The sequence below is a fragment of the Euprymna scolopes genome, chromosome 12, assembly GCF_053919585.1.
Source record: "Euprymna scolopes isolate OS-2025 chromosome 12, ASM5391958v1, whole genome shotgun sequence".
In the NCBI taxonomy this organism is placed as follows: Eukaryota; Metazoa; Mollusca; class Cephalopoda; order Sepiida; family Sepiolidae; genus Euprymna; species Euprymna scolopes.
In genome coordinates this window covers 138091189-138107008 of record NC_136493.1, presented here as the reverse complement: position 1 = coordinate 138107008, position 15820 = coordinate 138091189, and the positions used below count along the sequence as shown (strand labels likewise).

General features: G+C 39.6%; 1 protein-coding gene across 1 annotated transcript in view; it reads left to right on the top strand.

Annotated features, from left to right (window-relative positions):
• The window catches only part of LOC145291511 (ceramide synthase 5-like), a 187651-nt gene extending 172624 nt beyond the window's left edge, over window positions 1-15027 (top strand). Inside the window, exons 8-10 of the mRNA XM_080137481.1 lie at window positions 832-938; window positions 7550-7706; window positions 13776-15027. Coding sequence (XP_079993607.1) covers window positions 832-938; window positions 7550-7706; window positions 13776-13928 — 417 coding nt within the window. The 3' untranslated portion in view covers window positions 13929-15027. The remainder of the gene's footprint in view (window positions 1-831; window positions 939-7549; window positions 7707-13775) is intronic.
• The last annotated feature ends 793 nt before the right edge of the window (window positions 15028-15820 follow it).

Below are 15820 nucleotides of genomic sequence, written 5' to 3'. Positions count from 1 at the left end.
AATGAACTTTTACATACACAAAGTTCCTTTTATATGATAGAGATATGCAAGCGCTATTTTATTACAAGGAATATAATTAGATCATATTCATCAGTCATATATGCTGTTAAAAAAAATGATATTAATCTTGATGATTTTTTTTTTATCATAAAGGAAGGCGAATGAACTTTTATACTCTCATTTAGATTTTTTTTTTCTATTGTCTCCATAATACCTGGAACAAATTTAGTAACAAATGTTTTAGATTCCCCAGTAGTAAATTATTGCAAACGTTTTCATTAGATTACTATCCCTTCTCGATAAATGAATGATTTACACCCAAACATTGAGAGAATGCGTAGGAAGAATGCAAAATGAGGGAATAAAAAAAACTCTGACCAAAACAGTGGCCTGTTCTGGTTTATGTTGTTAATAGTTGTCATTTCCAAATTACTCTAGTCGTTCAATCGGTTAGTATGTTGTACTTTTAGACAGATTATTTTGAACTTCACCTGAGGCACAAAAATATTTGCTCTGATTTTGGGACAAAATGAAGTTAAAACGTTTCCAATTACAGTATTAAACAGTTTGTTTAATTTTACTTTAATTTTTTGTCATTTAGAATGCTAGGTAACACCAGGTAGTCTTACTAGTTTCTAAATATATATATATTTTTTTTTTATTAAGGTTTTATTTAGAATGTTGTAATCATAAATAGTAATACGCTAATTTACTAACTGAAATTATTCTTTTGTAAATTAAATGTGTTCTAAAAAAAAAAAAAAGAAAAAAGCTAGTCTGTTAATTTTCTTTTATTTGAATATTATTTCTAGTGATAATTTTTATTTCCAGGGAGCTAAAATGGCCAAATACTGTAAAAAGCAGGCAATGTGTGAAAGTATTTTTGGAATATTTGTAATTGTATGGATCATTTCAAGACTTGGCATTTATCCATTTTGGTAAGTTTTTTTTTTTTTTTGTTTTTTATGTTTTTTTTAATGTTTTTTTTTTTCTTTGTTCATTTGAAAGCACAGACAAAATAAGTAAAAACTCTCTAACCAAGTTAATTTGTTCATGAAATCATTTCAATTTCTTTTATTCCCCCTTAAGAAATCGGTTCTTATGAAAAAACTTTTCTTTTTGTTTGTTTTCCCCACAACTAAACATACCTAAATTATGCATGCCTCCAACCTCCTGCTGAAAGGTCATCTTTCTAAAGCTATATGATAGTTGAAAATACAATCAATGACAAACAGACAAAGCTTAATATATACTTAAGGGAACAAGTCGAGTCTAAGGAAACAAGTCTGAAGCTAAGAGGGACACTTTTACTAATATTTAATCTAACAGCATTAATGTCTACCAAATGGTCAATTAAGTATAAGACACTAACCAGGATGTTCGTTCTCTCTCCCTCTCTCTCTTGTTCGTTCTCTCTCCCTCTCTCTCTTGTTCGTTCTCTCTCCCTCTCTCTCTTGTTCGTTCTCTCTCCCTCTCTCTCTTGTTCGTTCTCTCCCTCTCTCTCTTGTTCGTTCTCTCCCTCTCTCTCTTGTTCGTTCTCTCCCTCTCTCTCTTGTTCGTTCTCTCCCTCTCTCTCTTGTTCGTTCTCTCCCTCTCTCTCTCTTGTTCGTTCTCTCCCTCTCTCTCTTGTTCGTTCTCTCCCTCTCTCTCTTGTTCGTTCTCTCCCTCTCTCTCTTGTTCGTTCTCTCCCTCTCTCTCTTGTTCGTTCTCTCCCTCTCTCTCTTGTTCGTTCTCTCCCTCTCTCTCTTGTTCGTTCTCTCCCTCTCTCTCTTGTTCGTTCTCTCCCTCTCTCTCTTGTTCGTTCTCTCCCTCTCTCTCTTGTTCGTTCTCTCCCTCTCTCTCTTGTTCGTTCTCTCCCTCTCTCTCTTGTTCGTTCTCTCCCTCTCTCTCTTGTTCGTTCTCTCCCTCTCTCTCTTGTTCGTTCTCTCCCTCTCTCTCTTGTTCGTTCTCTCCCTCTCTCTCTTGTTCGTTCTCTCCCTCTCTCTCTTGTTCGTTCTCTCCCTCTCTCTCTTGTTCGTTCTCTCCCTCTCTCTCTTGTTCGTTCTCTCCCTCTCTCTCTTGTTCGTTCTCTCCCTCTCTCTCTTGTTCGTTCTCTCCCTCTCTCTCTTGTTCGTTCTCTCCCTCTCTCTCTTGTTCGTTCTCTCCCTCTCTCTCTTGTTCGTTCTCTCCCTCTCTCTCTTGTTCGTTCTCTCCCTCTCTCTCTTCTTCGTTCTCTCCCTCTCTCTCTTCTTCGTTCTCTCCCTCTCTCTCTTGTTCGTTCTCTCCCTCTCTCTCTTGTTCGTTCTCTCCCTCTCTCTCTTGTTCGTTCTCTCCCTCTCTCTCTTGTTCGTTCTCTCCCTCTCTCTCTTGTTCGTTCTCTCCCTCTCTCTCTTGTTCGTTCTCTCCCTCTCTCTCTTGTTCGTTCTCTCCCTCTCTCTCTTGTTCGTTCTCTCCCTCTCTCTCTTGTTCGTTCTCTCCCTCTCTCTCTTGTTCGTTCTCTCCCTCTCTCTCTTGTTCGTTCTCTCCCTCTCTCTCTTGTTCGTTCTCTCCCTCTCTCTCTTGTTCGTTCTCTCCCTCTCTCTCTTGTTCGTTCTCTCCCTCTCTCTCTTGTTCGTTCTCTCCCTCTCTCTCTTGTTCGTTCTCTCCCTCTCTCTCTTGTTCGTTCTCTCCCTCTCTCTCTTGTTCGTTCTCTCCCTCTCTCTCTTGTTCGTTCTCTCCCTCTCTCCCTTGTTCGTTCTCTCCCTCTCTCCCTTCTTCGTTCTCTCCCTCTCTCTCTTCTTCGTTCTCTCCCTCTCTCTCTTGTTCGTTCTCTCCCTCTCTCTCTTGTTCGTTCTCTCCCTCTCTCTCTTGTTCGTTCTCTCCCTCTCTCTCTTGTTCGTTCTCTCCCTCTCTCTCTTGTTCGTTCTCTCCCTCTCTCTCTTGTTCGTTCTCTCCCTCTCTCTCTTGTTCGTTCTCTCCCTCTCTCTCTTGTTCGTTCTCTCCCTCTCTCTCTTGTTCGTTCTCTCCCTCTCTCTCTTGTTCGTTCTCTCCCTCTCTCTCTTGTTCGTTCTCTCCCTCTCTCTCTTGTTCGTTCTCTCCCTCTCTCTCTTGTTCGTTCTCTCCCTCTCTCTCTTGTTCGTTCTCTCCCTCTCTCTCTTGTTCGTTCTCTCCCTCTCTCTCTTGTTCGTTCTCTCCCTCTCTCTCTTGTTCGTTCTCTCCCTCTCTCTCTTGTTCGTTCTCTCCCTCTCTCTCTTGTTCGTTCTCTCCCTCTCTCTCTTGTTCGTTCTCTCCCTCTCTCTCTTGTTCGTTCTCTCCCTCTCTCTCTTGTTCGTTCTCTCCCTCTCTCTCTTGTTCGTTCTCTCCCTCTCTCTCTTGTTCGTTCTCTCCCTCTCTCTCTTGTTCGTTCTCTCTCTCTCTTGTTCGTTCTCTCTCTCTCTCTCTCTTGTTCGTTCTCTCTCTCTCTCTCTCTTGTTCGTTCTCTCTCTCTCTTGTTCGTTCTCTCTCTCTCTTGTTCGTTCTCTCTCTCTCTCTCTCTTGTTCGTTCTCTCTCTCTCTTGTTCGTTCTCTCTCTCTCTTGTTCGTTCTCTCTCTCTCTTGTTCGTTCTCTCTCTCTCTTGTTCGTTCTCTCTCTCTCTTGTTCGTTCTCTCTCTCTCTTGTTCGTTCTCTCTCTCTCTTGTTCGTTCTCTCTCTCTCTTGTTCGTTCTCTCTCTCTCTTGTTCGTTCTCTCTCTCTCTTGTTCGTTCTCTCTCTCTCTTGTTCGTTCTCTCTCTCTCTTGTTCGTTCTCTCTCTCTCTCTCTCTTGTTCGTTCTCTCTCTCTCTCTCTCTTGTTCGTTCTCTCTCTCTCTCTCTCTTGTTCGTTCTCTCTCTCTCTCTCTCTTGTTCGTTCTCTCTCTCTCTCTCTCTTGTTCGTTCTCTCTCTCTCTCTCTTGTTCGTTCTCTCCCTCTCTCTCTTGTTCGTTCTCTCCCTCTCTCTCTTGTTCGTTCTCTCCCTCTCTCTCTTGTTCGTTCTCTCCCTCTCTCTCTTGTTCGTTCTCTCCCTCTCTCTCTTGTTCGTTCTCTCCCTCTCTCTCTTGTTCGTTCTCTCTCTTGTTCGTTCTCTCTCTTGTTCGTTCTCTCTCTTGTTCGTTCTCTCTCTTGTTCGTTCTCTCTCTTGTTCGTTCTCTCTCTTGTTCGTTCTCTCTCTTGTTCGTTCTCTCTCTTGTTCGTTCTCTCTCTTGTTCGTTCTCTCTCTCTCTCTCTCTTGTTCGTTCTCTCTCTCTCTCTTGTTCGTTCTCTCTCTCTCTCTCTCTTGTTCGTTCTCTCTCTCTCTCTCTTGTTCGTTCTCTCCCTCTCTCTCTTGTTCGTTCTCTCCCTCTCTCTCTTGTTCGTTCTCTCCCTCTCTCTCTTGGTCGTTCTCTCCCTCTCTCTCTTGTTCGTTCTCTCCCTCTCTCTCTTGTTCGTTCTCTCCCTCTCTCTCTTGTTCGTTCTCTCCCTCCCTCTCTTGTTCGTTCTCTCCCTCTCTCTCTTGTTCGTTCTCTCCCTCTCTCTCTTGTTCGTTCTCTCCCTCTCTCTCTTGTTCGTTCTCTCTCTCCCTCTCTTGTTCGTTCTCTCTCTCCCTCTCTTGTTCGTTCTCTCTCTCTCTCTCTTGTTCGTTCTCTCTCTCTCTCTCTTGTTCGTTCTCTCTCTCTCTCTCTTGTTCGTTCTCTCTCTCTCTCTCTTGTTCGTTCTCTCTCTCTCTCTCTTGTTCGTTCTCTCTCTCTCTCTCTTGTTCGTTCTCTCTCTCTCTCTCTTGTTCGTTCTCTCTCTCTCTCTCTTGTTCGTTCTCTCTCTCTCTCTCTTGTTCGTTCTCTCTCTCTCTCTCTTGTTCGTTCTCTCTCTCTCTCTCTCTTGTTCGTTCTCTCTCTCTCTCTCTCTTGTTCGTTCTCTCTCTCTCTCTCTCTTGTTCGTTCTCTCTCTCTCTCTCTCTTGTTCGTTCTCTCTCTCTCTCTCTCTTGTTCGTTCTCTCTCTCTCTCTCTCTTGTTCGTTCTCTCTCTCTCTCTCTCTTGTTCGTTCTCTCTCTCTCTCTCTCTTGTTCGTTCTCTCTCTCTCTCTCTCTTGTTCGTTCTCTCTCTTGTTCTCTCTCTCTCTCTTGTTTGTGATCTCGCTCTCTCTCTCTCTCGTTCGTTCTCTCGCTCTCTCTCGTTCGTTCTCTCGCTCTCTCTCTCTCTCGTTCGTTCTCTCGCTCTCTCTCTCTCTCGTTCGTTCTCTCGCTCTCTCTCTCGTTCGTTCTCTCGCTCTCTCTCTCGTTCGTTCTCTCGCTCTCTCTCTCTCTCGTTCGTTCTCTCGCTCTCTCTCTCTCGTTCGTTCTCTCGCTCTCTCTCTCTCTCGTTCGTTCTCTCGCTCTCTCTCTCTCTCGTTCGTTCTCTCGCTCTCTCTCTCTCGTTCGTTCTCTCTCTCTCGTTCGTTCTCTCGCTCTCTCTCTCTCGTTCGTTCTCTCTCTCTCGTTCGTTCTCCCTCTCTCTCTCGTTCGTTCTCTCTCTCTCGTTCGTTTTCTCTCTCTCGTTCGTTCTCTCTCTCTCTCTCTCTCATTCGTTCTCTCTCTCTTGTTCTCTCTCTCTCATTCGTTCTCTCTCTCTTGTTCTCTCTCTCTCGTTCTCTCTCTCTCGTTCGTTCTCTCTCTCTCGTTCGTTCTCTCTCTCTCGTTCTCACGTTCTCGTTCTCTCTCGTTCTCGTTCGTTCTCTCTCTCTCTCGTTCGTTCTCTCTCTCTCTCGTTCGTTCTCTCTCTCTCTCGTTCGTTCTCTCTCTCTCTCTCTCGTTCGTTCTCTCTCTCTCTCGTTTGTTCTCTCTCTCGTTCGTTCTCTCTCTCGTTTGTTCTCTCTCTCGTTTGTTCTCTCTCTCGTTTGTTCTCTCTCTCGTTTGTTCTCTCTCTCGTTTGTTCTCTCTCTCGTTTGTTCTCTCTCTCGTTTGTTCTCTCTCTCGTTTGTTCTCTCTCTCGTTTGTTCTCTCTCTCGTTTGTTCTCTCTCGTTCGTTCTCTCTCTCTCTCGTTCTCTCTCTCTCTCTCGTTCTCTCTCTCGTTCGTTCTCTCGTTCTCTCTCTCTCTCGTTCGTTCTCTCGATCTCTCGTTCGTTCTCTCGATCTCTCTCTCTCTCGTTTGTTCTCTCGTTCTCTCTCTCTCTCGTTTGTTCTCTCGTTCTCTCTTTCTCTCGTTTGTTCTCTCGTTCTCTCTTTCTCTCGTTTGTTCTCTCGTTCTCTCTTTCTCTCGTTCGTTCTCTCGTTCTCTCTTTCTCTCGTTCGTTCTCCTGTTCTCTCTCTCTCTCGTTCGTTCTCTCGTTCTCTCTCTCTCTCTCGTTCGTTCTCTCGTTCTCTCTCTCTCTCTCGTTCGTTCTCTCGTTCGTTCTCTCGTTCGTTCTCTCGTTCTCTCTCTCTCGTTCTCTCTCTCTCTCGTTCGTTCTCTCGTTCTCTCTCTCTCGTTCGTTCTCTCTCTCTCTCTCTCTTCGTTCTCTCTCTCTCTCTCTCTCTCGTTCTCTCTCTCTCTCGTTCGTTCTCTCGTTCTCTCTCGTTCTCTCTCTCGTTCGTTCTCTCGTTCTCTCTCTCTCTTGTTCGTTCTCTCGATCTCTCTCTCTCTCTCGTTCGTTCTCTCGATCTCTCTCTCTCTCGTTTGTTCTCTCGTTCTCTCTTTCTCTCGTTTGTTCTCTCGTTCTCTCTTTCTCTCGTTTGTTCTCTCGTTCTCTCTTTCTCTCGTTTGTTCTCTCGTTCTCTCTTTCTCTCGTTTGTTCTCTCGTTCTCTCTTTCTCTCGTTCGTTCTCTCGTTCTCTCGTTCGTTCTCTCGTTCTCTCGTTCGTTCTCTCGTTCTCTCTCTCTCTCGTTCGTTCTCTCGTTCTCTCGTTCGTTCTCTCGTTCTCTCGTTCGTTCTCTCGTTCTCTCGTTCTCTCTCTCTCTCGTTCGTTCTCTCGTTCTCTCGTTCGTTCTCTCGTTCTCTCGTTCGTTCTCTCGTTCTCTCTCTCTCGTTCGTTCTCTCGTTCTCTCGTTCGTTCTCTCGTTCTCTCGTTCGTTCTCTCGTTCTCTCTCTCTCGTTCGTTCTCTCTCTCTCTCGTTCGTTCTCTCGTTCTCTCTCTCTCTCGTTCGTTCTCTCGTTCTCTCTCTCTCTCGTTCGTTCTCTCTCTCTCTCTCTCGTTCTCTCTCTCTCTCGTTCGTTCTCTCTCGAGAAAGAACGAAAGCGAAAGAGCGAGAATTAAAGAGAGAGTAGAGAGAGAGAACGAGTGAAAGAGAGAGAGTGAACGAGACAGAGAGAAAGAACGTTTTATCTCTCTCTCTCGTTCTCTCTCTCGTTCTCCCTCTCTCTCTCATTCTCAACGTTGGGTAGACCTGCTAGTTAAAAATAAAAAAAATCGTTTTTGTATGTTACCAATCTGCCATTCATTATTACTTGGTTAAATGACAAATTGACTTATCTCCCCCTGCTTTACGGGTATTTCTTCTCTTATCAGTGACGGATCAGCAAAAAGCAAAACTTATTTTTAATTAAACTTCTACTCGAAAATTGAGTTAATTAGATTGAATTTGTTTTCGTTTATCTTTTTTTTTCTTCCCATCCCTGAGTGTAATGTGTTCACTTTGATCTTTTTCAGGGTTTTACATTCTGTCTACTTTGAGATTCATGACCACGTAGCCCCATTTCCTTCCTTCACTGTATTTGCTACATTGCTATTCATTTTACAAATCCTTCATATTGTGTGGACATACATGATTGGCAAGATTGCCATCCAAAAATTCACGCATGGAGAGGTAAGATACATTGTTGTTTTTTCTTCTAATAGTGAATACTTTATACTGCAACATCTGGTTGTTGGTGCAGAGATACTGGGAAAAAATGCATCGGTTCACTACATAAACGGTACACAGCTTGAATCACAGTAAGTTGGGCTGGCTAGGAAACCATGAAAGAAAATGATTCGACAAGACCATACAGAGTAGAAGTTGGAGATAGGTGACCTGTTACTGAAACACCACTCATCCTAAACAGATATAGTAATATGGAACAAGCCCGAAAGAACTGCACTCATTATCGACGTCACAGTTCCAAATGACTTTAGCCTTAATGGAGCTGAACGGGAAAAGATAACAAAATATCAGGACCTAAAAAATTATCTAAAAACTATATGGTCTCTGAAGGAAATTGTAGAATAATCAAAAGAACTGTAGTAGTCAATAACACATAACAACAACAACAACAATAATAATAATAATAATAGCAGCAACACTTACCAAGGGTCCAGCGACTGACACCAGATTGAGCTGGACTGAGGGCTTGTATTTATGTACAAGCATATCCAATCAGGTGATTCAGCCAATCACAATCCAAGGAATAGACTGACCCGTGTGTGCACAATGGAATCTCCCATTGTGCCATAAATAGTTCTCCTCTTTCATGAGAGGTAACTTTAGTCTTTGCCAAGTTATCCACAACTTGAACGCTGACCGAAAGCCCACTACACAATCCAATATGGCGCTACGAACAGGATTCGAGACAGAAGATTGGGAAGACTATTTCCTCAAAGCAGGCATTGCTGCCGATTCCGCCAAGAGCTACGCTGCAACTTTTGTGAAGGAAAAACTGAGGAAAGAAAACCTTCAAGTAATGGATCGAGCCATGCTAAGAGAATTGGGAATCACAACAATGGGAGAAGCTCTGTCTATCCTTCGACAAGCCAAGGAGCCCGCTACCCAGACCATCTATGCTAAGGCACCAGCTGCCAGGCCTCCCCAACTTCATCTTGAAATGACCCCTCAACAATTCAGAAAATTTCGGATTGATTGGGAAGTATTCACCAGAATAACGGACATGCCAACTTCTCAGGCCAATATCCAGTTATACAGTTGCGCTGATAAATCCGTCCAAAACGCAATCATAAATACGTACCTTAAGTTCTTCACCACCAACCCAGACAAGCTGCTAGAGATGACAGAAGCATTGGTAACTCAAAAATCAAATTCCATGGTCCATCGGATGACATTTGCATTTATATCCCAGCATGAAGATGAACCCATCCAACAATACCTTGTTCGTCTTAGGTCCACGGCCATAGACTGTAATTTCTCATGCCCCAACTGCGATCACGACCTGTCCGACATTTACATCAAGGACCAATTTATCAAAGGGATATTGAATGATACGCTTCAGACCGATCTACTGGCAAAAGCCGGGTTGCTAAGAACTCTCAACCAAAATATTTGTCATGCTGAGGCATTTGAGTCTGCACTACGGGACCAAACCACAATGACTGATACCTCAGACATAGCTACAGTCCGGATGTCAATATATCGCAGGCAAAAAAAAACAGTGCTGTACGGACTAGCAGAGGCAATATTCGCACTAGCTCTACTGCTACTCACAACGATAACATTGCTGATAAAGAACCCCGTCAAACCTGCATAGGTTGCGGTAGTCACCAACACGGTACTCCAAGGACAAGTGCCCGCCATTTAACATGTCCGGCATGGAATCAAATATGCAACACTTGTGGGAAACTTAACCATTTCTTAGCAGTGTGCCGGACAAAGAAATATCGCCCGGTAGTGATAAAAAGTTTTGAAGACCAAGAAGCTCCCATGAATACACTCATGGCCCATATCACATTCGATCAAATGAAGGGCACCATTATGACTACAGAAGGTGATCTGTTAACTGAAATAAATGCATCAGTAATCCCATTCTCACCAAAACCAGATCCCAGACAAGCTGTCAATATCCCTAGGAGTCGTAGTACAACGCTAAAGGTTTTTCCCGACAGTGGTGCCGCCATTTGTCTTGGGGGACCAAAGCATTTGATCAAAATGGGCCTCACAGAGATTAGTCTTGTCCAATCAAGAAAGATCATACGAACAGTTGGAGGTTTCACACTCATGTGTCAGGGTTGGCTACCAGTTGAGTTTGTGGTCAGAGGGAAAACAACTAAACAAGCCCTCTACATATGCAAGGGCATACAATGGCTTTATCTCAGCAGAGCAGCCTGCATCGATGTGGGAATATTGCACAAACATTTTCCAAATCCTTTAGCAGACAAACATGAAGAGGTAGACACCGAGTCTAAAAAGTGTGTAGATCAATTGCCAAATCTTCACCGTCGACTACGTGACTCCATCCCTGCACAGCCAATCCTCTACAAGCCTCATCCTGAATGGGTGTCAGCACAACACCGCGAGGAAATGCTCCACCACTGCAATGCAAAAATAGTAGAAAGATACAATAAATATACCCATAACCTTCCACCGTTGCAAGCTGGTGACACCGTAGCCATCCAAAATCCAGTCAATCGCAGATGGAACACAACGGGCAAAATCATCAGTTCCCTACCAGATCGACAATACCGAATCAGGATTAACGGATCCAGAAGGATCACACTTAGGAACCGCCGTTTCCTCAGAAAATGCGAACTCAAGCCTGCACCAACCCCAATACCAAGTGCAACACTAGGACCAACAATTCCCTCAAGCGATACTACATTCTTGCATCTCCCACTGTAATAGCACATACACAGCAACCAAACCCCAACAACAAACCACACATATATCCCCACGCTTTCGATCATCAAGGATTCCCCGAGCTCTTTCTAGGTTACTACCACACAACAAACTAGGCCTAAAAGAGAGATACACCTCTCATACAACCCAGCCTACTTGTGGGGGTGGGGGGAGATGTAGAATAATCAAAAGAACTGTAGTAGTCAATAACACACAACAACAACAATAATAATAATAATAGCAGCAACACTTACCAAGGGTCCAGCTTATGCACAAGACTGACACCAGATTGAGCTGGACTGAGGGCTTGTATTTATGTACAAGCATATCCAATCAGGTGACTCAGCCAATCATAATCCAAAGAATAGACTGACCCATATGTGCACAATGGAATCTCTCATTGTGCCATAAATAGTTCTCCTCTTTCATGAGAGTTAACTTTAGTTTTTGCCAAGTTATCCACAACTTGAACGCTGACCGAAAGTCCACTACACAATCCAATAGAAATAAACATTATACCGGTTGTGACAGAAGCAACTGGCCTAATAAAAAAGAACCTTCAGAAATACTTAGAAGCCAATCCCTGGGAGACCAAGCTGTTAAGAAATACAATTAGCAACCATAAAGGGAACAGTGTCTATTCTTAAAAGAGCCCTCGGATATAAATTTAAATTTTAACAGAATCAAGTGTTAGCCCCAGGAGGGAGCCCCTTGATCTCTTCAAACTAACAAAAGTAAAATAAAAAAAAATAAAAAATTGAAACCAGACTCTTCCAAAGGAGGAATTTTCGTAGCAATATCAAATTCACAAGCAATTCCCAGTCACTTGCATATCCCCATCACTGGAGATGATGACGTTCATTTTTATTTTTATTTATTTATTTTTTAAGCTGTTCTTGCCTGAATTGTCAACGTTCTCATATAATACCTGATATCTCCTAATTATCATCGATCTGGTACTGACCAGACACAACATTGCTTAACGTGGATGATCTAACAAGAACTGTTGTCTACATGATTGTCATAATCTGTTAAACCGTAAGGACTGAAGAGTGAGTTTGCAAAATGTTGAAAAATGGCTGACGGCTGAATAAGGAAAAGTTATGCTAAATGGAGAGAGAGAGAGAGAGAGAGAGAGAGAGAGAGAGAGAGAGAGACCATGCAGTTGAGATGAGTTGAAGATGACTGTTGTTGATCATAAACACAAGTTTATCTGCTTTGATATCCAGCATATTGGCTGCTGCATCGAAAGGATTGTTCCAATTGTCAGTTTGGCCCCTGTTACTTGCAATCTACTTTGTCTACCAGCCTGTTCACAACTTTAAGAAGGCAACATTATCACTCTGAACCTGTTAGAAAGCCTAACATTTGCACCTAAAAACTAGAAAAATCAACATGTTTTTAAGTTAACTAAAAGAATTTGAAAATGCAAAATATCAAAAAGCATCTGATCTATAAACAATACTGACCTGAAAAGTTACCTTCGGGCCCACAGCTGTAGTTTGGGTAACGCTGACAATTCATATAACAACTAAAGTGAGGATAGTGATGGACATCTGTCAAGACAAAACAACTGCCAATGCTCATACCCACACTAACATGTATTACCTCCCTTGAAAGATAAACTGAGGTTTGTATATCTAGTTTGTTGATTGAGATTCTGAAATAAAGTGTTTCAACTTACAAATAGTAATGAATGTTAATGGCTGCTAATTTTACATTTTTATTTGCTTATATAAAATGTTGAACACATTAACATCTCAATATTTTTGATGAGGAGTGATAATTTGGATAATTCAGACTACTATTCTCATCTTGGTGTTTATCTAAATATTAATTTACTTGTCTGTACATCCAGTGTCACAGAAAACATCATCATCGCAAACATTAATTATTGAGAAACGAATTACCTCCTTTTATAGTTGTTCTTTATCAGTTAAAAATCATTAAAACCATTTCCTTCACCAAAAAAAAATCATGTTGTGAGGAGACTAAGTTTTTTTATTATAGTTTTTTAAATTAATAAAATGTACAAATGAATTGATTTTCGTTGATAATTTATATTAAAAAACTATTCAGAAAAACAAACCAAAACAATGTGTTAAATTTTCATTGAAAAAAAAAATCTAAATTTTTTTAAATCTATTCTTTTTAGCCATAAAAGGTTAAAAAGGAATTTGCCAGAAAATTGTTTTAAATTTGTCGTAATTTGTTTTATCTTATTTTTTATTCATTTTGTATTTTAAAAATTTTCAACTGCTGTGGAATTTCCACGGGTTCTTCTAGTTTTCATGACTGTAACCACTATCAATAATTCTCCCCATTCTTTATCTGTACCTAAAGCTAAATGAAGATTCCATGAACAAAGCTTTTTTCTTAGAACTGCAAGCCTGTGGAACTCTGTTCTGTTTTCCTGCTTTCCAACTGACTACAATATGGTCGTCTTCAAGTCTAATGTAAAGAAGTTCTTGATGAGCCATTCTCTTAAGTAATTCAATTTACCAAATTTCCATTACTAACGATTACTACGATATTTTCCATTGACTACTGTACATTCAGTAACCCTTTATCCTCGAGTGGCCTCCAGAATTTTAAACTGAACCCAATATAAAGTTTCACAGGTTTGAAAACATGCATCTAAAAAAGATCAAAGGTTACATGAGCTGAAACGTAAGAATAACATTTAAGATGAGAATAGTAGTCTAAGTAATTCAAATCAATAAATCCTCATTTCAAAAATGACAAAGCTTCAGTAATTCAACAATTTTTTTTTAAGCTAATAAGTTGGTTTATTTTCCTCAGATCATCTTTCAACCAATTGGATTCCTCCATATGCCACAAAACTGCATTGGTAAGGCTTAATGTTGCGATGATTAATCAAGAATTTTTTGGGTATTGAGATCTGTATTGGAAAAATTTGTGCATATTTTCTAATGCCCTTGATCCCTTGTTGATCTTTAGTCATCTCTACTTGTGCAGTTTGTTAAAAGATTTTCAACTGACTTATCCTTTGAGCCATGTGATATCATGTCTGCTTCTAGCTACTGGGCTGAAATGACATTTGCATAAATATTCGCTGGCCCCATGACCCTGATATCCTGTATACAATTTAATGCCATCCTGGGAACTAAAATCATCAGAGGTCTACTTAATAAATCTGTGATTTTATTAACTGTCTTTTTTTGTTTGTTTGTTTTCTTTTAAATCTTAATGTTTTAAAACTGGTAGCTTGTTTTTGTATTTTTTCTCTGTTTTGACCATAATAAAATTGAAAAAAATTTCTGTCAATTGAATTTAAATCTTTTACTTATCTTTTATTTCTGGCTTTGATAGATTCATCAAGATGTCCGAAGTGATACTGAAAGTGAAGAAGAAATCCTAGACGAACCAATAGTGCCACCAATGAATAATCATGTCACATCTGACGAATCCCCAAAAGTTAAACGCAGAATGATTGGAGACCATGACCATGGAAATCAATCCTAATATTTAAAACAAGCAAAAGATAATTATAATAAAAACAAGAGATAAAAAAAGAGAATAGACTTGAAAGAAAGAAAAATGACTTTTTGCCTTTTATCTTTTCGAATTTTTTTTCATTTTGTCATTTAGTTTCTTCATTTTGAGAATGTTTTCTTGGGTTGGGGGTGGGTTTTTACAACAAGAAAAAACATAAGGAAAAAAGAAACTGTTTTTGATTGACTAAAACCTGACTCTGCAAAAGTACAAATTAAGGAATATGGAAAATTTTGTGTAATTTCTTTCTTTCTCCCTCCAAAATGAAATCTTATCAATATTTGTTTTTTTGGGGGGGAGGGGAGTAATCATGCACTTTCTATTTCTATTTTTTTTTTTTTAAACAATTTCAGGGTGAAAATGTGAAAGGAAATAATCAGAATTGTCTTTCGATTTTTGAAAACTGTAATTTCTGAATATTGTTTGGTAAGAATCTGTCTGCACTCTGTCTAAAATGAAATCTGGTTGTAATCCGTCTGGCAGTATCCAGTATAAAATGAAATTGGGTTGCATTCTAAAATGAAATCTGGCCGTATAGTCTAGAATGAAGTCTGTCTGCACTCTGAATGAAATCTAGCTATATTTGGTCTAGAATAAAATCTTATAGCTTTCAGTCTTGAATAAGATCTATCTGCACCCTCTTATGACTGCCACACTCGGTCCATAACTTTTTAAATTGCCTATTTTGTGATACTATCTGATTTTGCTAAGTATCAATAATGATAAAAGAAAAGTTTAAACTGAATCAAACTATTTTTATGATTTTTTTTTTTATTTTCTTTTTTTTTTTTTTGAGAGATAAGCCATTTTTAAACAATTTCAAATGAATAAGTTTTGATTGCGTGCTGGCACCAACTAATCTTACCAAATATTTTTTCATATCGACTGTTTAAAAACAAATTCTAGATTTCTAAATATTTTTTATTTTGTTTCTTAATTTTTTTGTTTTTTTTTCTCTTTTAAAATGTATTTTTGTGACTGACCCTTGATTTTATTTCTCAAAAATATGTTTATCTGTCAGTGTATCAGGACTTTAAAAATCATTGGAAACAAAAATCAACTGATAAAACTGCTCTAGAAAATCCTTTTTGATTACTGCTGTTCAATTGTGCCTCGAGGAAAGGTGAAGGTCATATCTATTGTCTCACCTTACATCACTCCCCACCAAATCTCCTAGCCAAACTCAAATCTTACCACAATTAAATAATTAAAAATTTAAATTGTGCAGTCAGTTTTAATTTCCCCTTCCAAATGTCTTAACTGCTCCTCATTTTGATTATAACTAAATTATATCTTAAGTCACTCAGTCCATCAAAAAAAAATGGAGATATTTTAACGTTTTTATGTTGTTGCATTTTTTAAGCTAATATATTATCCATTAATACCATGGAATAAATAATTTATTTATTCTGCAAGACTAGGAATAAACAAAGAATGGCGCAAAGTGAAAATTGGTTTATTTCTAGTCCTGAGGACAAAATAATTTCTTTCTTTATTTTTTTTGCAACTATTAGCATAAAAAAGCAACATAATACATTGTATACTTTCAAAAATATTCATATATTGAAGAAATTATATTTTTTTAGACGTGAATAAAATGTTTTTAAAACCCTATCTATTTGTGAAAATATAAAATTAAATCTGTCAGTATTTTTTTAAAAAAGAAAAAAAAATTTATATGTGGCAAAGACAATTTTCTTACATTCTGAACAATTTACTCATTTTTCATCAGAAGTATGATTGTTTATTTTTAGATCCACTACATGAAAACAAAACATTTTATTTTAAAAAATAAATAAACGTAGGATTTTAAATTCCATTTCATTGATTTGGGGGCCATTTATATTTCATTGATTGATTTA